Source organism: Crinia signifera, chromosome 2, assembly GCF_055691185.1.
Source record: "Crinia signifera chromosome 2, ASM5569118v1, whole genome shotgun sequence".
NCBI lineage: Eukaryota > Metazoa > Chordata > Amphibia > Anura > Myobatrachidae > Crinia > Crinia signifera.
In genome coordinates this window covers 59,748,519-59,772,528 of record NC_139218.1, presented here as the reverse complement: position 1 = coordinate 59,772,528, position 24,010 = coordinate 59,748,519, and the positions used below count along the sequence as shown (strand labels likewise).

Sequence of the window (24,010 nt, the reverse complement as noted above, 5' to 3'; positions counted from 1 at the left end):
CAGAAATATTCCGGGCTCAGCTGCGCTGCCGCAGTGGGCTGTCCCGGAAAATCTCCAGGCATGCCACTAATATGCAGTAGGTCCAGGTGTGCACCACTGGCGCACCACTTATAGAGCCTCGCCCTCCTGTCGTACCCCCCAACACCCCCATCACCTCCGATCCAGGTATCATAAACCGGAGCTCCAATGACCCCTGCTGCTTACAGAGCCGCCATTCAGTTTACAGCAGTGACGAAGGCGGCAGGCTAAAGGATGTACGGGGCAGCTTGGGGGACTCGGGAGAGCTCAGACGCCTTCAAGTCCTCCCGAGCCGCCAGAACATCCCCGATCCTGTCGCCTGTGGTCCCTGCTGTGACTGGCGGCTGGGGCAGTGGCGGCGGGGGAGCTTAGCCTCCAGTGTACAAACGCCGAAGCGAAGGTGAGGGGGGCTCCTACGATCTGTGGTGGGTTTTGCTGGGCAGGACAAACCTGCCCTGGTAGGTTTGTCCTGCCCCAGCAAAACCCACCACTCAAGGGGTTAAACCATGATTTAAACCAAATGGTTTTTTTTTTAATATGCTGTGATTACAGACACAACACGGACTACTATAAAAGCATATTGCAAGGGAATCCTATTTTTATTTCACCTTCTTGTTGCTAATGGTCTTCATCCAAGTAAGCTGAACCATTTCAATAAATCACACACACACACACACCACAAAGATATAGGGATGTGAATCAGATGAGAGGTGCTAAATCTGCCTAGCATTAAGCTTCTCTTCAACATTCCCATAGGACAAAAACTACAGTTAACACATACAATCTTAAAGAGTAAACACCAACACATTAAAAGAGCAATATTCATGTTTACTTCAATTCGAAAGATTTTAAATAAATCATATTAAAGCCTAATAACTTTGAATTAATATTGTTAAAAAGGATTAAAAAGTTAATCAAGGTTTCTAATACATAGAAATGCTTCATAGTATTATTATAACAAACAGGATTATATATATATATATTTTTCATTAAAACGTGAATGCAAAAAAAAAAAATGGATTTTAACCACAAAAAACTTGTTTAAACAAAAAAAAAAGCATTTTTGTTTGTTTTTCCAACCCTGTAGGTGAGTAAGAGTGCATATGCCAGGTGTGATCAATGGTATATTGTGTCTGATTATACAGTATTGGATACTTTACAGACTCCAAGAGACAATCTGACATGTTGCTATAGGTTACTGGTCCACCAGTTTAACCTATACACAATTGCAAATATTTAACTTTGCAACATGATCTTTGATATAAATACATATACCTAGTTCTTCAATCCGCACACTGCAAACATCTCCCTTTCCCCACTAGACATAACATCAGTGCTGCATTAGTGCCCTCATGTTAGGAGGGCACTAATCCAGTTCACACTCCTCTCCTCACTCAAGCAGACAAGACAGGACTACCCGCACCAGCTGTGCTCTTATGTCTTAGACCAGGCATGTCCAAACTTGTATGTGAAACTACAAGTCCCATCATGCCTTGCCAGTTTTGCTATTAGGGAATGCTAAAACTATGGCAAGGCATGCTGGGATGTCTAGTTTAACAACAGCTGGAGGACCACAGTTTGGCCATGCCTGTCTTAGCCGTAACAAACCTGAAAGATAACTTTAAACGAAATAACCAACAGATATTAAACTCTGTTCAATATAGAACATTAATGTAGAGGGGTATTTGGCCTGGTGCTGGACGGGATCCCGACTGTTAAAACACTGAGACGGGTTCCCGACGGCCACCGGCTATTCTCCCTCGTGAGGGTCCACGACCCCCATAGAGGGAGACACGAGCCACCGTGCCCGCAGCGAGGCAAGCCCGCAAGGGGCTTTGTTGCTATCTGAGTCTGGCCAGTCAGGATCCCGACGTCAGGCTAATGACTGTCGGATCCCGACTGTCGGAAACCTAGACCACACCCATTTGGCCAACTCATTTAAACGTTTCATGACTAGTAACGTAAACCCTGCAAACCTATGGAAAAAAAACCCATCAAAGTGATAACTGTGAAACCAATAATGGAGAATGCATTACCTATAGTAGATATATAAAATTCATAACTGTTACCTGTTGTATTGGACTCTGTGCCTGAAACAGTATTCTTCGCCCAAGCAGCTCTGCAAAGATGCATCCTACAGACCAGATGTCTATAGCATTAGTGTAATGACGGCTCCCCATAAGGATTTCTGGAGCCCGGTAATACTGAGTGACAACTTCCTGAGTCATATGACGAGATTCGTCAAGTTCTTCCACCCTTGCCAAACCAAAATCGCAAATCTGGTAAAATGAAACAAAAATAAAATAAGATTATGAGTTTGCTTCAGGCAACAGGATTCCACATTTCAATGCAGCATAGTTTTTGTAAAACTACAGTATTAAACAATTGACAAAATTATAAAGGAGCTAAAAATCATTTCGCCTCTGTAAGCAGGGCTACGTCCTTCTCATTTTTGTATAAGCCAAGACTATGGGAGGGATTCCATTGAATGCGACGATGACCAGCTTTGGGAATGTGTGCCTGGTGCTATTCTACTGTGTGCATCGCGTCTGGCACAGAAGTTGGTATATGCAGTTTACAAGCTTAATGCCATGTGCTTAGTAAGTGACTATGGGGGGTATGCAATGTGCCGCCGCTATTTCCGATGTGCATTGGCAGAACGGGCCCAACTTCAGAAGCTGTCTGGCCCGTTCTGCCTATAACGGCCGTGGATTGTGATTATCCGGGCCGCAGATCGTCAATCCACAATCATTTTTTAGCAGCCACGCCCCCTTTGCGCCCATCGGCAGGCGGGACATTGAATGCCGTCTGTCGTTATGCGGTCGATCTGACCGCAAACGGACTAGGATCATGGATGTCGGCAGGGAGTTCACAGTGCTGCCAACTGAATATCTCTGGGTGCTGAATACCCTTCCTGGTGCTATTCAACATCACATTTAATGGAGCTTCCCTTTATGTTGTATACAAGCAAAGAGGGACAGCCCCTTTTGGGGTTCAGTTTTTCAGAAGCAGTGCTGGGGGATCCAGCTCAAAAATCCCTCCAAATACCAAGGGAAAGTAACGGACGGAAATCTCCTTTATTCAGCTTACACATACAGTATAAACCAATAAAGGGACTGTTTTTTTTCTGTCTAGCTGAAATATATATAATGGGATACTGCTGATGTTCTACCCAGCATCTACCATACCTGCTGACTATGGGCTCCTGAGACCTGCTCTGTGTGTTGAAGCAACTGGTCCAGCGCTACATCAAAGAGGAAACAATGCATCGCTTAAACTTATTAAACCGTGTACCAGAATACGTAGATTGCGATTGCCGGATGACCCTGACAAATCCTATTTTCATAACACAAATTGGGTCCGTCCCAAAAATTGCTTTCCAGTATGGTTTCAAAAATGAAAACCAAGCATCTGACTCTTTACTGTTGGGATTAGCAACACAACGTTTTTCATGATAACACAATGTGTGCGCCAAAAAATGAAACCAAAAAGATGAAACAAAAAAACTAAATAACATTAGGAATGAATAATACTTCATTGCAGTGATAAGGCTGATATGGGAAGACTGATGTCAGCTGTAACTTGCTTATCACCCATATTACAACTTCCAAATCAATACTGCAATTGTTGGCAGGCATTTTACTTTCATAATGCCAGTTTCTGTATTGCTTATTAAAAAACAAAATAATAAAAAAACAAACCAGGATAAAATAAGGATACAATACCCCAACCCTGCCCCATTACTTATTTAGAGAGTCTGGTTGCATTCAACTCCACTGTGTGGGGTTATAACAGTTCACTCCAGACATTTGGAGATACAGAAGATTCTTTCAAAAAGGCATTTGCTAATCTACTAATCATGGTGTGGAATATGGTAAGAGGTCCATGGGTCGACGATGTCTAGGTTGACCAATAATGGTACACGGTGACTAGTTGGACACCTAAGAATAGGCGATATTGACAGAAGGTCAACACAAGCTTAAGTTCAACATGGTCAACATGAGTTTTTCAAATTTTTTTTTAATAAGAGGTTGTTTTTCATACTATATTATATTCCCACTTGGATAGTAGAGTGGCGAGCACAGCAAGGCACCGTGCCTGAAGCATTGCGGGTGCAGCGAGCCATGCTACAGGATGTCCATCAACAAACAAAAAATGTGAAAAACCCATGTCAATATTGACCTTAAGCTTATGTCGACCATTCTTAGGTGTCCGACTAATAACTGTTGACCAATAGCGGTCGAACAAGTGACTGACACGCTAGACCAGGGATAGCCAAGTCCAGTCCTCGAGAGCTACCAACAGTTCACAATTTCCAGACCACTTAGCTGCTTCACAGGTGCACTCATTACTCACTGACACATTTTAAAAGATCCACAGGTGGAGCTAATTAATCCAGTTTTGATTCTGTGAGGAGACCTGGAAAACATTAACTGTTGGTAGCTCCCGAGGACTGGAGTTGGCTACCCCTGGCCTAGAAAGAAAAGGTACCTCCACGAGGGGAGGGGGTGGTAGGTGGCGCTGTGACCTGGGTTGTGTCACTAGCAGCTGCTGGTTTGTCGGGTTAGTTAGGCCCGAGCTGGATAGAAAAGACAACTTGGATGTAGCAGCGCTGTAAACTAATGTATGTTTTTGTAAAATTGAGAATAAAAATAAGGATTGGACTGATTGTACAATTAAAAACAATAATACATTTATTAATAGAGTGACCAAGTGCTGGTATGGTAAAAATGGGGGGGCGAAGATAAAATCAAATTGCAGAACTGTCCATTCCTATTGTGCCGAAGACAATATTTAGTGCAAATGCATAAAAAATGGATGGGGGTTACCGTCCACCTGTAGACACACCAGGGTGTAGCTTGTGCTCCCTGGGACTCAAGGCCCGAGTTGTTGATAGGGCCGAGTCACCGTCCAGAGTGGGGGAGACACCCGGAGATGGTACTCCCAAAAGATGGTGCTGGGGTCCTTTTTGGTGTTGAGTGTCCACGGTAAGGTAAATCCAACGGGGTCCACGGCTGGTCTGGAACAGTTCAGAGATAAGGTATGGAACTTCTGACGCGTTTCGCCGGCTCAGCGGCTTTATCAAAGGTGATGGGGTAGTGTGGCTGGAGGGTTTTTATACCAGACTATGACAGGAAGTGGGTATGGTCACATGGTACACAGTAGAAATATAGAATCGGTCCAATCCATAAAAAACGTAAATAAAAGGAATGTGGAGGAGGCAGAAAAAACATATAGGTATTTAGCATATATTGATAACTGGTTATTTGCGGTATACTGTTATAATAGCATGATTTTGTAACCAAATAAACAAAACTATTTTATCATTGGTGGTTAGTGGTCATGTGCTACTACATTAAAGTGGGTCGTGATAGGTTGAAAACGCGGCTTGTGTTACTATCATGGCTCTGTATTGGTCAGAGTGTGAAGGGCAAAAGAAAGGGCGGAAGTGAAACAACATTAAGGGCAGAAGTGTGGTGCACCCTCTTATATGGCTCGTATACAACGAGCGTGTATGATATTGACTGTGTTTGATATCGTGATTGGAATAGGGAACAACTCACTGGTATATATATTACCATGGTTGTCAATATTCTGCGTATATGAAATGAAGTCGAGCGCGTCCGGTCATGTGACAGCCGGAGGCGCTGACGTGGGGGCGTCGCGCACCAATGTGCGAGTGGTTGGCGGCTCCATAGACTGGTTGGCAGTGAGTAACAGTCTGGTCTCCTGATTCGGGACCATAGTGCAGAGTGCACAGATACTTCCGGTCGGGGACGTTAGTGCGGGGGCGTCACGTATCACGTGAGCTGATCGCGCACTAGTGTGCGTGTGGTTGGTAGCGTCCCAGGGAGGGATAGAGGGGTTGACAAATGGATCACGATCCAGTCACGTGATTGGAATAAAGACCACAGTCACGTGATCGGAATATCGTAGTTATGGTTACATAAATTGTTTACAGAGACATATAATAATGGCAATAGTGCGTGAATGAGATTTTTTAGGGAGAGTAAGAATTATCGGTACTTGTTTCCTAGCACGGCCACACCGATTTACATCGGGGTGGTCGTGTCGGAAAAATCGGGTTGATCGCATCGCATGCGATGCGATCGTCGCGACCGACCGATTTTGGACCCGATTTTTTTTTTTTAATTAAATGTAAATCGGGTCCCTGGGACCCGATTTTACATTGGATTCAATGTAAAATATTCCCAACCCCCCCAAATGTCACGGCGTACACCCCACCCCACGATAGACGCCAACCCGAAGCGTGGCGAGCGCAGCGAGCCCGCGAGGGGCGGCGGTGCGCGTCCTCCGACCTTTTCATTCCCCTACTATCCACGTCGGCGTGGAGTTGAGAATAGAATAGTGTGGCGAGCGCAGCGAGCCACCGCGCCCGAAGCGTGGCGAGCGCAGCGAGCCCCGCGAGGGGACGCGGATACCTTCACAGGTAAACGCGTCCCTTCGCGGACTTCACAGGTGTCCGCGTCGCCACGGACACCTGTGAAGCCCGCGAGGGGACGCGTATAACTGTGAAGGTATCCGCGTCCCCTCGCGGGGCTCGCTGCGCTCGCCACGCTTCGGGCGCGGTGGCTCGCTGCGCTCGCCACACTATTCTATTCTCAACTCCACGCCGACGTGGATAGTAGGGGAATGAAAAGGTCGGAGGACGCGCACCGCCACCCCTCGCGGGCTCGCTGCGCTCGCCACGCTTCGGGTTGGCGTCTATCGTGGGGTGACGACGGGGACATCTAAAATGTGAAATGGGTCATATTGGCCCATTTCTTCAGGATTTCAATGTTAAAAAATCTTTTAACATTGAAGCCTTTGTAAAAATCGGGGGCATCGCGTCGGGACCTATGTTAATGGTCCCGACCGACGCGATGCCCCCGATATTTTACCTTTCCCGACACGATTTCAATGTTAAAATATTTTTTAACATTGAAGCCTATGGGGAAATCGCGGGCATCGCGTCGGGACCATTGTTAACGGTCCCGACCGACGCGATGCCCCCCATATTTTGTCCTAGCCGGCCAAATGGACCTGATTTCAAAGGAAATCGGGTCCATCTTATGGATCGTGTACCTTAACTAAAGGTACACGATCCATAAGATATGTGGCCGTGCTAGGAAACAAGTACCGAATTATCTTATTCATATATTGTATATAGTTGTATTTTATACAGGTAATAAAATGAATTTTGGAGGTGGAGTATCCTTACAACATGTAGCTAGATATAACAAATATTATATTTTATTTTATTTCATAGATCAGGTTGCATAATCAGGGGAGAGGTGGGGGGAAGGGTGGGGGGAAGGGGGGGGGGGCAGTATTTCCTCAAACTGTGGACATGTAGTCAGTCCATTCTATACAGGTACTATGGTAATATGGAGTATTTAAGTAATTCTAAGGTAAAGGCATTATGGCACTTATCTAGGTCCATCAGGTAGATCATTATGGGCATATATCCTTATTCGAAAGGGAGAGAGGATGAATAAAATATGGATCTTCCACAAGGTGGATAAATATGTATTATTGAATATACAAAAAATAGAAACATGAAGAGGTAAGAAAGAAAAAAGACAGTTCTCCAGCGCTCAGGTGGTTCCCATCAGATAAATCACCAATTAAAGTGATTGGGTGAATATTTGAAAGTTATATCACCATAAAGTCCTTTTCATAGACACTGTATGAATGAGTCCAAAAATGAAACACTCCTCCTCCACAAATGGTACCATAGAATGAGAAAGAAAAAAACAGATAGTGCAGACTGATAAACACTTTATATATTTAATCAGGATGTACACTTACAATTGTGGGGGGGTATAAAAACACATAGATATCCACAACCAGGGGCAATGCAGGATACAAGGCAGTCTCAGCGGCAGGGCAATCCAGTCTAGATCTGGTCAGAGTCCTTCCTGCTGAATGTCCGTTCCTTAACAATGGTCCCAGGTCCAGATAAGGCAGAATGTCCGGGGTTAGGTGGTGCTAAACGCGTTTCGGATCATATAGATCCTTTGTCAATAGCATTCCTAACCCAATCTCAGAGCGCTTTAAATAGCGTTACTAATTACACATACTTCCGCATTCTGGGCGGAAACAATATGGCCGTGCGTTCCATACGGCCGGAAATGCGTTCCACAATGTTAATCGTGGACGCGCATATATATTACTGGGCGCACGCTGGTTTTAGAAATGGCTGTGCGTTCCAACTGCTTGCGCTGTGCGTGTCACCAGCGCAATGTAACGAAATACCTTTAGGATAACATTTTATGCATATCGCCAGTGTGATTTTGCATATACTTATAATCAATAAAGTGCAAAATTATGTAGAAGCAGCAATAATAAGGATAATATTAACAATAAATACATATATAAAAACATTTTGTGTGAAATATCATATATGTAAAATTAAGTTAAAAAATCCTTAACTCATTAATATATTTAAAAAACAGTAATATATTAAAAAGAATACATTAAAATGATGATTATTACAGTATATAAAAAGATGATTTTTACAATATAGAAAAAGGGGAGGGATGGTCATTTTAAGACAAGAAATGTTTGAGTTCGAATTCACCATTTAACCCCCCTGGACCGAGGGTATTAAGGCGGTGAATCCATCTCATTTCTGTCTGAGATAGCCTTTTATCAATGTCTCTTGTACGCCATCTGGGAGTAATCATTTGAATGCCACAAAAATTTATTAAAAAACATTCCTTGGACTGATGGTGACTCTTAAAATGATTTGATAAGTGGTGAGTAACTAAACCTTTTCTAATGTTATATATATGTTCAGCTAGACGCACTTTCAATTGGCGACTTGTCTTGCCAATATAAAATAAGTTGCAGGAACATTCTAATAAATATATTACGTTTTTGGAGTGGCAAGTTATAAATTCATTTATCAAATATTTCTTATCTTTAACTTTAAAATCGACTATTTTACGGTTTGGATTTTTTACTGATTTGCACATCAGACAATCGCCACATCGGTGGAAACCTTTGGTTCTAATACTTTGTCGTGGTACATTGTCGATAGTGCTTTTAACTAAATGGTTCTTTAATGAATTAGCCTTCCGATAAATAAAAACTGGTTTTGGAGGAAGCAAATCTCCCAGAATTGGGTCCTGTTTAATCAAATGCCAGTTTTTCTTAAAAACATTCTCGATTTTAAAATGTATATTATTATACTGTGAAATAAAAGCCCATTGATATTTGTTATTGGTGTCGTTCTTAGGCGTTTTTTCAGTTAAGAGATCATTTCTATCGATGGCTTCAATTCTATTTTTTGCCTTTGTTAGAATTTCTGTGGTGTATCCTTTTGCCTCCAATCTTTCTGTTACTTCGACAATTTGTTCAGAACACACCAATGCATCAGAGCAGTTTCTTTTTATTCTTGTATATTGCCCAAATGGAATACCATCCAGCCAGTTTTTATGGTGTTGGCTGGTTGTGTCTATGTATCCATTAGAATCAGTGGGCTTTCTGAAAGTCTTAGTATTGACCTGGTTGTTGTCAATATAAATAGTCAGGACCTGACTATTTATATTGACAACAACCAGGTCAATACTAAGACTTTCAGAAAGCCCACTGATTCTAATGGATACATAGACACAACCAGCCAACACCATAAAAACTGGCTGGATGGTATTCCATTTGGGCAATATACAAGAATAAAAAGAAACTGCTCTGATGCATTGGTGTGTTCTGAACAAATTGTCGAAGTAACAGAAAGATTGGAGGCAAAAGGATACACCACAGAAATTCTAACAAAGGCAAAAAATAGAATTGAAGCCATCGATAGAAATGATCTCTTAACTGAAAAAACGCCTAAGAACGACACCAATAACAAATATCAATGGGCTTTTATTTCACAGTATAATAATATACATTTTAAAATCGAGAATGTTTTTAAGAAAAACTGGCATTTGATTAAACAGGACCCAATTCTGGGAGATTTGCTTCCTCCAAAACCAGTTTTTATTTATCGGAAGGCTAATTCATTAAAGAACCATTTAGTTAAAAGCACTATCGACAATGTACCACGACAAAGTATTAGAACCAAAGGTTTCCACCGATGTGGCGATTGTCTGATGTGCAAATCAGTAAAAAATCCAAACCGTAAAATAGTCGATTTTAAAGTTAAAGATAAGAAATATTTGATAAATGAATTTATAACTTGCCACTCCAAAAACGTAATATATTTATTAGAATGTTCCTGCAACTTATTTTATATTGGCAAGACAAGTCGCCAATTGAAAGTGCGTCTAGCTGAACATATATATAACATTAGAAAAGGTTTAGTTACTCACCACTTATCAAATCATTTTAAGAGTCACCATCAGTCCAAGGAATGTTTTTTAATAAATTTTTGTGGCATTCAAATGATTACTCCCAGATGGCGTACAAGAGACATTGATAAAAGGCTATCTCAGACAGAAATGAGATGGATTCACCGCCTTAATACCCTCGGTCCAGGGGGGTTAAATGGTGAATTCGAACTCAAACATTTCTTGTCTTAAAATGACCATCCCTCCCCTTTTTCTATATTGTAAAAATCATCTTTTTATATACTGTAATAATCATCATTTTAATGTATTCTTTTTAATATATTACTGTTTTTTAAATATATTAATGAGTTAAGGATTTTTTAACTTAATTTTACATATATGATATTTCACACAAAATGTTTTTATATATGTATTTATTGTTAATATTATCCTTATTATTGCTGCTTCTACATAATTTTGCACTTTATTGATTATAAGTATATGCAAAATCACACTGGCGATATGCATAAAATGTTATCCTAAAGGTATTTCGTTACATTGCGCTGGTGACACGCACAGCGCAAGCAGTTGGAACGCACAGCCATTTCTAAAACCAGCGTGCGCCCAGTAATATATATGCGCGTCCACGATTAACATTGTGGAACGCATTTCCGGCCGTATGGAACGCACGGCCATATTGTTTCCGCCCAGAATGCGGAAGTATGTGTAATTAGTAACGCTATTTAAAGCGCTCTGAGATTGGGTTAGGAATGCTATTGACAAAGGATCTATATGATCCGAAACGCGTTTAGCACCACCTAACCCCGGACATTCTGCCTTATCTGGACCTGGGACCATTGTTAAGGAACGGACATTCAGCAGGAAGGACTCTGACCAGATCTAGACTGGATTGCCCTGCCGCTGAGACTGCCTTGTATCCTGCATTGCCCCTGGTTGTGGATATCTATGTGTTTTTATACCCCCCCACAATTGTAAGTGTACATCCTGATTAAATATATAAAGTGTTTATCAGTCTGCACTATCTGTTTTTTTCTTTCTCATTCTATGGTACCATTTGTGGAGGAGGAGTGTTTCATTTTTGGACTCATTCATACAGTGTCTATGAAAAGGACTTTATGGTGATATAACTTTCAAATATTCACCCAATCACTTTAATTGGTGATTTATCTGATGGGAACCACCTGAGCGCTGGAGAACTGTCTTTTTTCTTTCTTGTACTATTGTTGTTAGGTGTTTTTGAATGGCACCTTAAAGACTGTATATCCAGCTGCTGATAGGTGTTTATATAAGCGCACAAATTCACAAAAGTCACTCTTTTTGTCATATGAAGAGGTAAGAAAAAATATAGAAGACCTATGTACACAAAGTTACACTGATTCAACAATAAACACTACATAAAAAGATCAAGAGTAACAGTAGTCTAATTTATAGGCAATTAGCTCATCAAATATAAGCGTGCTTTTGTTTGGAAACTTTATATGAGATATATGGATCCGCTAGCCTTAATTAATACAGTCTTTGGGTAGGGAGAGGGACCTCAAGATATCGAGATGGTGTAATAGATATACATGTTTAGTAGGTGCCCATCCCTATATAGAGAAAACAGGGGAGTTGTAAATTCATCTAGGTGGAATCAATGAGGTGGCCGTGGTGCACAACGACGGAAGCTCTATGGTAGCATGAGGGTATGCTTAGATCAGGATATTAAGCTCAATGGCTTTGTTTAAGCCTTCAGGATGGATTGATCCAAACTGGTGCATCCAAAAGACTTCTTGGCGGCATAGGTTTCTGTATCTATCGCCTCCTCTGGGGGTCGCATCGATATGTTCTATCTCCAGGATTTTTAGAGTCTGGGGATCAGATGTATAACCTGTTCATATATTCTAAGAACAAAAACCTATGCAATTCCAACAACAAAAAAACTACACACTATAAAACAGTTTATCAACTGCGATACAAAATATGTTATTTACGTCCTGACCTGCAGCTGCACATCTTTTATGTAGGCAGGACCACTCGTAATCTCAGAACAAGATTTTTGGAGCATAGACGCAATGTTATCAACGGCTTAATAACTCACAGTGTGTCTAAACACTTTTTGATCTGCCATAATAAAGATCCCCAGACTCTAAAAATCCTGGGGATAGAACATATCGATGCGACCCCCAGAGGAGGCGATAGATACAGAAACCTATGCCGCCAAGAAGTCTTTTGGATGCACCAGTTTGGATCAATCCATCCTGAAGGCTTAAACGAAGCCATTGAGCTTAATATCCTGATCTAAGCATACCCTCATGCTACCATAGAGCTTCCGTCGTTGTGCACCACGGCCACCTCATTGATTCCACCTAGATGAATTTACAACTCCCCTGTTTTCTCTATATAGGGATGGGCACCTACTAAACATGTATATCTATTACACCATCTCGATATCTTGAGGTCCCTCTCCCTACCCAAAGACTGTATTAATTAAGGCTAGCGGATCCATATATCTCATATAAAGTTTCCATACAAAAGCACGCTTATATTTGATGAGCTAATTGCCTATAAATTAGACAACTGTTACTCTTGATCTTTTTATGTAGTGTTTATTGTTGAATCAGTGTAACTTTGTGTACATAGGTCTTCTATATTTTTCCTTACCTCTTCATGTTTCTATTTTTTGTATATTCAATAATACATATTTATCCACCTTGTGGAAGATCCATATTTTATTCATCCTCTCTCCCTTTCGAATAAGGATATATGCCCATAATGATCTACCTGATGGACCTAGATAAGTGCCATAATGCCTTTACCTTAGAATTACTTAAATACTCCATATTACCATAGTACCTGTATAGAATGGACTGACTACATGTCCACAGTTTGAGGAAATACTGCCTCCCCCCCCCCTCCCCTGATTATGCAACCTGATCTATGAAATAAAATAAAATATAATATTTGTTATATCTAGCTACATGTTGTAAGGATACTCCACCTCCAAAATTCATTTTATTACCTGTATAAAATACAACTATATACAATATATGAATAAGATAATTCTTACTCTCCCTAAAAAATCTCATTCACGCACTATTGCCATTATTATATGTCTCTGTAAACAATTTATGTAACCATAACTACGAGATTCCGATCACGTGACTATGGTCTTTATTCCAATCACGTGACCGGATCGTGATCCATTTGTCAACCCCTCTATCCCTCCCTGGGACGCTACCAACCACACGCACACTAGTGCGCGACCAGCTCACGTGATACGTGACGCCCCCACACTAACGTCCCCGACCGGAAGTATCTGTGCACTCTGCACTATGGTCCCGAATCAGGAGACCAGACTGTTACTCACTGCCAACCAGTCTATGGAGCCGCCAACCACTCGCACATTGGTGCGCGACGCCCCCACGTCAGCGCCTCCGGCTGTCACATGACCGGACGCGCTCGACTTCATTTCATATACGCAGAATATTGACAACCATGGTAATATATATACCAGTGAGTTGTTCCCTATTCCAATCACGATATCAAACACAGTCAATATCATACACGCTCGTTGTATACGAGCCATATAAGAGGGTGCACCACACTTCTGCCCTTAATGTTGTTTCACTTCCGCCCTTTCTTTTGCCCTTCACACTCTGACCAATACAGAGCCATGATAGTAACACAAGCCGCGTTTTCAACCTATCACGACCCACTTTAATGTAGTAGCACATGACCACTAACCACCAATGATAAAATAGTTTTGTTTATTTGGTTACAAAATCATGCTATTATAACAGTATACCGCAAATAACCAGTTATCAATATATGCTAAATACCTATATGTTTTTTCTGCCTCCTCCACATTCCTTTTATTTACGTTTTTTATGGATTGGACCGATTATGTATTTCTACTGTGTACCATGTGACCATACCCACTTCCTGTCATAGTCTGGTATAAAAACCCTCCAGCCACACTACCCCATCACCTTTGATAAAGCCGCTGAGCCGGCGAAACGCGTCAGGTGTTCCATACCTTATCTCTGAACTGTTCCAGACCAGCCGTGGACCCCGTTGGATTTACCTTACCGTGGACACTCAACACCAAAAAGGACCCCAGCACCATCTTTTGGGAGTACCATCTCTGGGTGTCTCCCCCACTCTGGACGGTGACTCGGCCCTATCAACAACTCGGGCCTTGAGTCCCAGGGAGCACAAGCTACACCCCGGTGTGTCTACAGGTGGACGGTAACCCCCATCCATTTTTTATGCATTTGCACTAAATATTGTCTTCGGCACAATAGGAATGGACAGTTCTGCAATTTGATTTTATCTTCGCCCCCCCATTTTTACCATACCAGCACTTGGTCACTATTAATAAATGTATTATTGTTTTTAATTGTACAATCAGTCCAATCCTTATTTTTATTCTCAATTTTACAAAAACATACATTAGTTTACAGCGCTGCTACATCCAAGTTGTCTTTTCTACCCCTGGCCTAGACCTGGTCTATCTAACCGTTGAACATGACTTCAACAAAACTATCCAATATATCCTATAAGAGCCTGTGTACAGAGTAACAGCAGCTACTGTACAGTATATATAATGGAGATATATTTTAAACAAACTACATAACTGTTAAATAAATATACATTAACTCTATGTGCTTATTTTTAAAGAAAAGTAGAACACTACCTTAAGCACGCAGTTGCTGTTCACAAGTAGATTCCCTGGTTTAATGTCTCGATGCAAAATGCCAGCTGAATGTAAATACTTCAGACCTTAATATTCATTGGGGTAGGGTAAAGGGTGGAGAAAATTAAAAGAAAAAAATATATATATAAATCTTCAAAAGAAGTAACAGCAATGCAAGTCTGTCCCATATAATGCATACAGATCAGTAGGAATAAGTACTTGATTTTTTTCTAATCTGTGCCTCATAATACTCTCAACTGACTCAAGCTATGGAAACAGATTTAAACACATAGGGGTCGATCCTATTACACCCGAAGGGTGCGGATGATTCACGAGTGCAAATCAAATCACGACACCAGGCGCACTCTACTGCGGGCCAATTCACTGAAAAGTGCTCGCACCTCTGTAGGGATGCGAGCAATTTTCAACAAATTCAGCCCTGCGAAGGGTGCGAGTCAGGCTTAATTCGTGTGCAGTTATCAGCGTTAAGACGGCACCCGAATGGCAACTTGCACCCTTTGGGTGTAATAGGATCGACCCATATACTCCAATGATAATATACAGTGGGGATCGAAAGTTTGGGCACCCCAGGCAAAAAGAAGCTAAGGAAAGATGGAAAAAAACTCCAAAAGGCATCAAATTACAGATTAGACATTCTTATAACATGTCAAAAAAAAGTTTGATTTTATTTATTTACACTTTAAAAAAAAACGAAAACAAAAAACGGTGTCTGCGAAAGTTTGGGTACTACTGCCCCCTTTGGCAAGTATCACAGCTTGTAAATATTTTTTGTAGCCAGCCAAGAGTATTTCAATTCTTGTTTGAGGTATCTTCGCCCATTCTTCCTTACAAAAGTCTTTCAGTTCTTTGAGATTCCTGGGCTGTCTGTGATGCACTGCTCTTTTAAGGTCTATCCATAGATTTTCAATTATGTTGAGGTCAGAAGATTGTGAAGGCCGTGGCAAAACCTTCAGTTAACTCCTCTTGATTTAATCCACCATGGATTTTGAGGTGTGTTTAGGATTATTATCCATTTGTAGAAGCCAGCCGCTCTTCAACGTAAGCTTTTTCACAGATGGCATCAAGTTAGCGTCCAAAATTTGCTGGAAACTTATTGAATCCATTTTTCCTTCTACTCGTGAAATGTTCCCTGGGCCACTGGCTGCAATACAACCCCAAAGCATGATTGATCCACCCCCATGCTTAACAGTTGGACAGATTTTCATTAAATTCTGTGCCCTTCCTTCTCCAAACGTACCTTTGCTTATTCCGGCCAAAAAGTTATATTTTAACCTCATCGGTCCACAGAACTTGATTCCAAAATGCATCAGGCTTGTCTATATGTTCATTTGCAAACTTCAAACGCTGATTTTTGTGGTGAGGACGTAGAAGAGGTTTTCTTCTGATGATTCTTCCATGAAGACCATATTTGTACAAGTATCTCTTTATAGTGGAATAGTGTACCACCACTCCAGTGTCTGCCAGATCTTCCTGGAGGGATCGTGCATTCAAACATGGATTTTAACTTGCTTTTCTCACAATCCTGTGAGCTGTTCTGTCTGATATTTTTCCTGGTCTTCCAGATCTTGCTTTAACTTTCACTGTTCCTGATGACTGCCCTTTTTTAATTACATTCCGAACAGAGGATATGGGCATCTGATAACGCTTTGCTATCTTCTTATAGCCTTCTCCTGCTTTGTGAGCATCAACTATTCTCAGTTTCAGTGTTCTACACAACTGCTTAGAGGAACCCTGGTGCTGATTGTTGGGGCAAGGTCAGGAGTCTGGGCTTTTAAAACCTTTGAGACTGACATCACCTGGTCTTTCCAGATGATGATTGAGAACAATCCATAACACTGCCAGGTCTCATCTGTCCAAAGGGGGCGGTACATGCTATAAACTCTGCAGGGTGCCCAAACTTTTGCAGGCGCCATTTTTAAATGATGGAAATAAAATCAAACTTTTTTTGACATGTTCTAAGAATGTCTAATCTGTAATTTGATGCCTTTTGGAGATTTTTCCATCTTTCCTTGTCTTCTTTTTGCACATTAAAATAAATATTTGCCTGGGGTGCCCAAACTTTTGATCCCCACTGTACAGTATAAGATATACAGTAGTATTATCATAGTTTTAGCTCTTAATATTTTTACTTCGTTATAACGGCATCAAACTGGAATCAATTTGACGAACAGTATATATGTATGCTTCTTTAGAAGTCTAGAAATGTTTGGATACTTTCATATACTTTAATATAGCGATGTAAGTTACAAATCCAAACAGAAATATTTTTTGTTTTGAGTCCATTCACCATTCTATTATTTTGTAATGCAAAAATCTGGCAAAAGTGTGTCATTATTCCACAAGCTGTCACAAGGGTACTTTTTTGTGGCCACTGCTTTTAGCCAAGGAAACTTATTATACAGTACGTTGGGACCATGCTATATTCATGAAACCCCAACACATGAAAGCAATTATCCTTTAAACATTGGGCGGTATGTACTGTAGAGTTTCCATGTCTACAAACACCCCACTGTCTGGCCAACAGCGTCAAAGTCAGGGGTCCACAGAAGGGCATACTGGCACTTAAAGATCTACCATGTACCTATAAGGTGTTAAATATAAAATTCTAAAAAGCTTTGCTGTCCAATTACAATTATTTGTTCCCTTGAAAAAAAATTATAACACCTGAAAATAAATATTTTATACATTTTATTTCACAAATTTGCAACTTCTGTAGCTCATTTACAAGTGCAAAATATTGCAAAAGCACCACTTGTTCGGCTATTCACTTCCAATTGCACAAGCGAGACTTCGGTTTCTGGTGCACGATAGATACATCTACAGAGCAGAAGCAGTTTGCACAGGCACTGGCCGATATTTATGTTTTCCTAGACAAGTATGAAGTAGGCTATGCTGCATTTTGCAGAGCAGTGCAGTGCAGAAATACGATTATGGAAAGGAGATAAAAAGATGGAACGGGAGCACTGACGGGGGCGTTTCTGGTCATGGTGAGGGCAGCACAGCCATTTCCCTCTCCGTAAGAGAACTAGAAATGTGGGGAGGATTTATCAAAAGCTTGGAGAGAAATGAAGTACAAACCAGCCAGCTTCTGTCATTTTACAGGCTGTGCAAAAACCTGATTGATTGGTATATGATCTGTCAAAGCTGTGATCAATCTCACTCTAAAGGGGGCATTCAATTAGTCCCAACAATTTTTGGGTAAAAAAATAAAAGTCTACTTTGTTGCTGTAAATTACTGCAGCGAATAGGATTTGTAATCCAGCAGGTGAAACATCCAGCAGTGTTTCTAAATCGGTCTTGCAAAGCATCTCCATTGTATGCAAAAGTTGAGCTGATCTATGGTTTGCTATCATGGTTTTATTTGACAGGAACTTCATGTTCTTAAAGGTGATTGTGGGAATGGTATCTTCACAGGCACCCAATGATGTATTAAGCTTTAACAAGAGATAAATCCAAGGGTGATAAGGAGAGATAAACGTCCAGCCAATCACCTGCTAACTGCCATGTTACAGGCGGTGTTTGAAAAAAAGTCAGTAAGGAGGTGATAGGCTGGACGTTTATCTCTCCCTATCACCCTTGCATTTATCTCTTGTTAAGGCTGAATACATCTGCCCCAATATTACAGAGATATCCAGATTTGCTGCATGAGCCTGGAGAGTCAAACACGCCTTGAACAAAAACTGGTCAACTCAATGGGCAAAGTTCTACTGTAAGGATTGCAACTTGTTCCGTCCATCTACACTCTGCTGCGACCACAGCCAAATGAGCCTACATAAAATATTGATATTACTTGCCTCTTTCAAGTTATAAGTTGGAAGGGTCCATTGAATAATTGAGGGAAGGTTATGTGTAAAATCAAAGGGAGGAAAAAAAGAGTATCAGATAGCAAGAGAATAGATAGTTCTATGAAGGGACAGTTACAAAAGGGACAACTACAGAAAGGTGTTATCTGTCAAGTGGTGTTCAAACTAAAAGGTGACCATACATAAATCCAATTTGGACTGTATTCACCCAATGCCGACAGATGTGGCCGACCGGTCAGGGGAAAAGTGGCCAAATCGGATCCCTGTGGATATCCGATCTAATCCGATGAGCAGTCCCGAAGCATTGGATTGGAGCCGCAGATCATATGTGCTGTACGTATGATCTTCAACTTAGTCCCTCTCTCTGACATAAGAACAGGGATTCAGGCCAGCATTCAATGCTCCTGATTCACCGTTTTTTTTCTCCTTGCAGTGAATCTTTTTCACTGAAAATCTGATTCACCCTATTCAATGTTCACCGAAAGCGAACAGTGAATGCCAGCCAGTTCTCCGTTTCATGCTCGCTGCAATTCGCTGGTGTATTTCAATGGGGTTTTCACTGGGATTCGCCGAGAGTGTATTCAATGCTAGGATGGAGAACTGCTTTGTCCCTGATTTTTGCCATGATTCACTGTTTTGCATTCGACATCTTATTTAGGTGAACTGGAAAGTGATCTTTTAAAATAAAGGGTTTTTGGTGTCAAAAAATCAGAATTTTTTTCTGTGAATACACTCTCTGCAAATCCCAGTGAAAACCCCATTGAAATACACCAGCGAATTGCAGCGAGCATGAAACGGAGAACTGGCCGGCATTCATTGGTTGCTTTCGGCGAACAGGGAACATTGAATAGGGTGAATCAGATTTTCAGTGTAAAAGATTCACTGCAAGGAGTCAGAACAGCCCGATTCGCCGAAAAAAACAACAGAGGTGAATCGGGAGCATTGAATACTGGCCATACAGTACATCACATGCAGAAGGACCGTATTCTATGTATCGCTTGTTATCCCTGCCACTCGGAAAGGTCACAGGCGGCTCAAGGAGATCGGATGCCAAAACACTGTTCCGGGAAGTCAGAGCAGTTTATGGACACCTTAAGTTTGATACATTTTATTATATTGTGACAAACATGATAGTTTGTCCCAGTCTCTTATGAAAGATACTAATGCTTGCCTGTGAGAGGCTGCTGATTCATGTTTAATACAGGGTTAATTCCCCATATATAATTGTACACACAGCACAGCTAACAGGTGGATCACGCAGGTGCGATTAGTTGGAAATAGGTGCACGGGAGGTGATGTAAGTAGACGTGTTGGGTCAGTGGTGACCGATGCTGGACTAGCTAGGTGACTAGTGTATAGCTAGGAGCAGGTTTGTGGGACACTGAATAGTTAATGGATGAGATTGCGGGAAACACAGCTAAAATGAAAACAGTCGCCCCAAACAGTCCCTGACTGAGAACAACGCAAAAGGTACCTTGGTGCATGCAGAGGATGATTTATCAACTGTGTAACCATCAGCATCACGTACTTCTCTCAGCCAGTGTTTAAATTGACTCCTTAGAGTAGTGACTGGGTGCAGCTGTACAGTGTAGTGATGACACTTTGTATGTGAGCAAATCAATTTATTGCTAGCATTAGGCTAGATGAGGTACTGAGAGTTTTACTGTAAACTATAATATTATATATCTCTGGTGCCTCCAAAAGCATAAGATTGATATATCCAGATAATAAGTGGCACTCCAGAGTCTGTATAAAACTGAAGTATATTTGTGCAAAAACCACAAAAGGTATGTCTTCAAGGACCTTGGAGACATGCCTTTGTGATTTTTGCACAAATATACTTTTAAACAAACTCTGGAGTGCCACTTATTATTGTGGATATATATATATATATATATATATATATATATATATATATATATATATATATATATATATATATATATATATATACATATACATATATATACATATATATACATACACAGATAGATAGATAGATAGATAGATAGATAGATAGATAGACACATACATACATACATACATACATACACACACACACCAAAAAGTATTTTGGTATTATTCACATCAGCTTATACAGTGGGCAGCATGGTGTGGTCGAAACACCCTGATATACGACTGTAAACGTCAATGTGTCATTAGTGAAATGACATCATTCACAGCCAAGGTGTGAAAAGAAGTCTGACTAGATTAGTGAGTGATTAGTGAGCTCCTGTGATAACATATGTCCAACCTCCTGAAGTATTTATACCGGTTTAGAAGATGAATCTCAAGAACATATTTAATAATGGTCACAATTTAACCCCCCAACAAAAAAAAACTGGGTGGAGGCCACAGGTATAACAACTGTATTTTTTTTAGCAAAGAAAAATAACTAAAAGTGTATCTGAGAGCAAACCTCCATCCCCCCTGAACCTGGTCATACAAGTGATGCCCTCCGTAACAAAAAAGTGGTCAAATGACTGCCACCAATAAGATCAGTACAGTTACCCCCTATTTACACTGTGCTTCTGCCAGCATTCTGGTGATCTTTATCCCTGTCCAATTCTAAACTGGATACACACCAATAGAAAATGGCAACAGAAAGGAAAGCGTGCCCTAGTCAAACGCAACTTACAAATAAAGAACAGACCAAATGAAGTGAAATACAGAAGAAAAAGAATATACACTTACCTCGTAAAATCTGGTACAAAAAAACTTTGACATGATCTGAACTGAGAGGCTGAGGAGAGACAATGATCTTATGGAGGTCGCTCTGCATTAGCTCTGTGACAACGTATCTGAGACATGAGTTAAGGTGGACAAACTGATTTTCGTCACAAAAAGAGATGTACAGGATTAGTATTGATCATAAATACATGTTCTACACAAATCGATGACCATACCAAAGCTTATCACATCAAAATGGAAATTACATTTCACTGCATGAATTAGAAATTGCTCAACAAATAAAGATTGACATGGTCTATTTAAAAAAAAAAAAAATAAACTAAGTATTTTTAACACATGATGTAATGCATTTTCTGACACCGTTATACGTACGAAGCCATTGGTTTCTACCAGCTGAGCACAGCACATGGAATCTGGACAGCAGTCTGACTTTTGCTTAACCACCAGTGGAGTGGAGGGAGATAAAAATAAATAAAAATAAAATGTTTTTCTAAAGCAGTATTTTTGGGGAACTATAGTTTTGCTCGTGACCAGTTTACAGCATCACCCCATCACAAGAACTTAGGGGTAGATGTATGAAGCTGTAATAAGGGAGGAGAAGTGATTAAGTGCCTGGTACTTAATCACCGACCAATCAGCTCCTGACTGTCCCTTTTTAACCCAGCCTTTTACTTAACAGAAGAATGAATGTTCTAGGTTCCATCGCCATTACATGATGTAATATATACACGCACAAACTCAGTCTGACATTTCAGACATAAAAAGTCGAAGAATAGGTCTCTTCATTACTTGACCTAATGTTCCGTCTATATGCACATACGTATTTTATAGTAAGTCGTTGTCAGAATACTACTGCACTTCTCTTCAGTTATATAAAGCCTCTGGTAAACTAATAATCAATATGACAAGTATTGATAATTACTATTAACATACTGTATTACACCTTCTGAAATACACTGAAGGTACAAAGGGAACTATTTTTATATGTGCTCAATATACACACAGGGGCAAATTTATTAAGCTCGGTGAAGTGATATTGTGGCTGATACTTTATCACCAGCCAATCAGCTCTACTTTATCACCAGCCATTCAGCTCTTAACTGTGAAGCAACAGGCTTGGTTTGAAAAATTACAGGTAGGAGCTGATTGGCCGGTGATAAAAACCAGACCATGTATCACTTCACCAAGCTTAATAAATCTACCCCTCAGTGTTGAAATGCACTCATCTCTCATACAGTACAGGAATCTGAGGAAGCCGCTGAGTCCCCACGGAGGCGGGGAAACGCGTTATATTGAGCAAATATTTTCATCCTTGAAATACAGGAGGACCTGCCCATGATACCTGCCTAAAGTGCTGCATATCCCTGGAGAAAATTGTTATTTTACCCAAGGAAGGAGCCCAGGCTTCCAAGAAATACCACAAAGGGACTGCTGCTAACTAATTATAAAGCACACAAACCTGGGACTTCGAATGCAGGTCTTTTTATTTTTATCTATACATTGAACCTTTTTGATGTCTGGCCAGACAAAATATAGCGAGAGAAGGTCTCATATATAGAGGAGTACAAACATCCTCCACCCATCTCACAGGGAGAACTTATGATTGAAACGAAATAACATCTTTTTCCTTCATACAATACTGTGAACTTTTTAAACCAAATATGGCAGACCAAAATCGCCCTTTTTTTCTCCGTTTTTCACATTTTTAATGAAATTGTTTATAATAATCTGATTTTTTATCACTGGGCAGTGTATTTCTATTTAATACATTTATTTATCTGTATACATTGTTTCTAGCGCATTATATGTGTTTTTCTGTTTGTCCTTGCATACCTAGGGAATAGGCAATTCCCTCACTTTATGCTGCTGGAACCCACTGCGCATATATACTTATATATTCAGCAGGTACGTGTGCACAGTGGTGTATTTGGGTCTATACCTCAAACCTTTCTCTATAGAGTTTAGCGCCGATATTGTTTTTGTGTTTGATGTTACTGCTAAATGACACATAAGGAGCCTGAGCGGATCTAGCGAAGGGGAAGCAGCGTATTAAGCCATGCACATCGGAGTCACAATCAAGAACTGTGAGGTGCCAGTCTTTGCCCCTGTGTATTCACAAGCAATGGTCCATGCTACATCGGCAAAATCTCAGAACGTTGATCAGTGTGAAGGCCTCATATTGTGCATTGTACAGTCAGTTAACATACTGTCAAAAAAAAGAAATGAAGCAAGTTATTTATAATTTGCAGCAAGATTTTCCTTTTGTCAACCAAATTCCCCTTGAGCTCCCCCGACAGCCTCACTTACGATTTGGCACTTGATGTGCCATTTTTACATGCGATAAATCGAATGTCAAACTCCCGGGGAGCTTTGCAACCACTGTGCGGCACCACCTGCTCAATGATTGTACCATGGATAAGGGAGTATGAGGGCTATGCCTGATGGCACAAGGTATACACTGGTGCAGGGAATGCAGTGCAGGCCTCCCAGGACCAAGGGTC

The 24,010-nt window shown here is 40.8% G+C and overlaps 1 protein-coding gene across 1 annotated transcript in view; it reads right to left on the bottom strand.

The window, feature by feature from the left end:
• Positions 1-24,010, bottom strand: part of NLK (nemo like kinase) — a 159,197-nt gene that overhangs the window by 36,530 nt on the left and 98,657 nt on the right. Inside the window, exons 4-6 of the mRNA XM_083172211.1 lie at positions 21,513-21,619; positions 14,995-15,080; positions 2,088-2,297 (exon numbers count right to left, since the gene is read on the bottom strand). Of these exons, the coding sequence (XP_083028337.1) occupies positions 2,088-2,297; positions 14,995-15,080; positions 21,513-21,619 (403 nt within the window). The remainder of the gene's footprint in view (positions 1-2,087; positions 2,298-14,994; positions 15,081-21,512; positions 21,620-24,010) is intronic.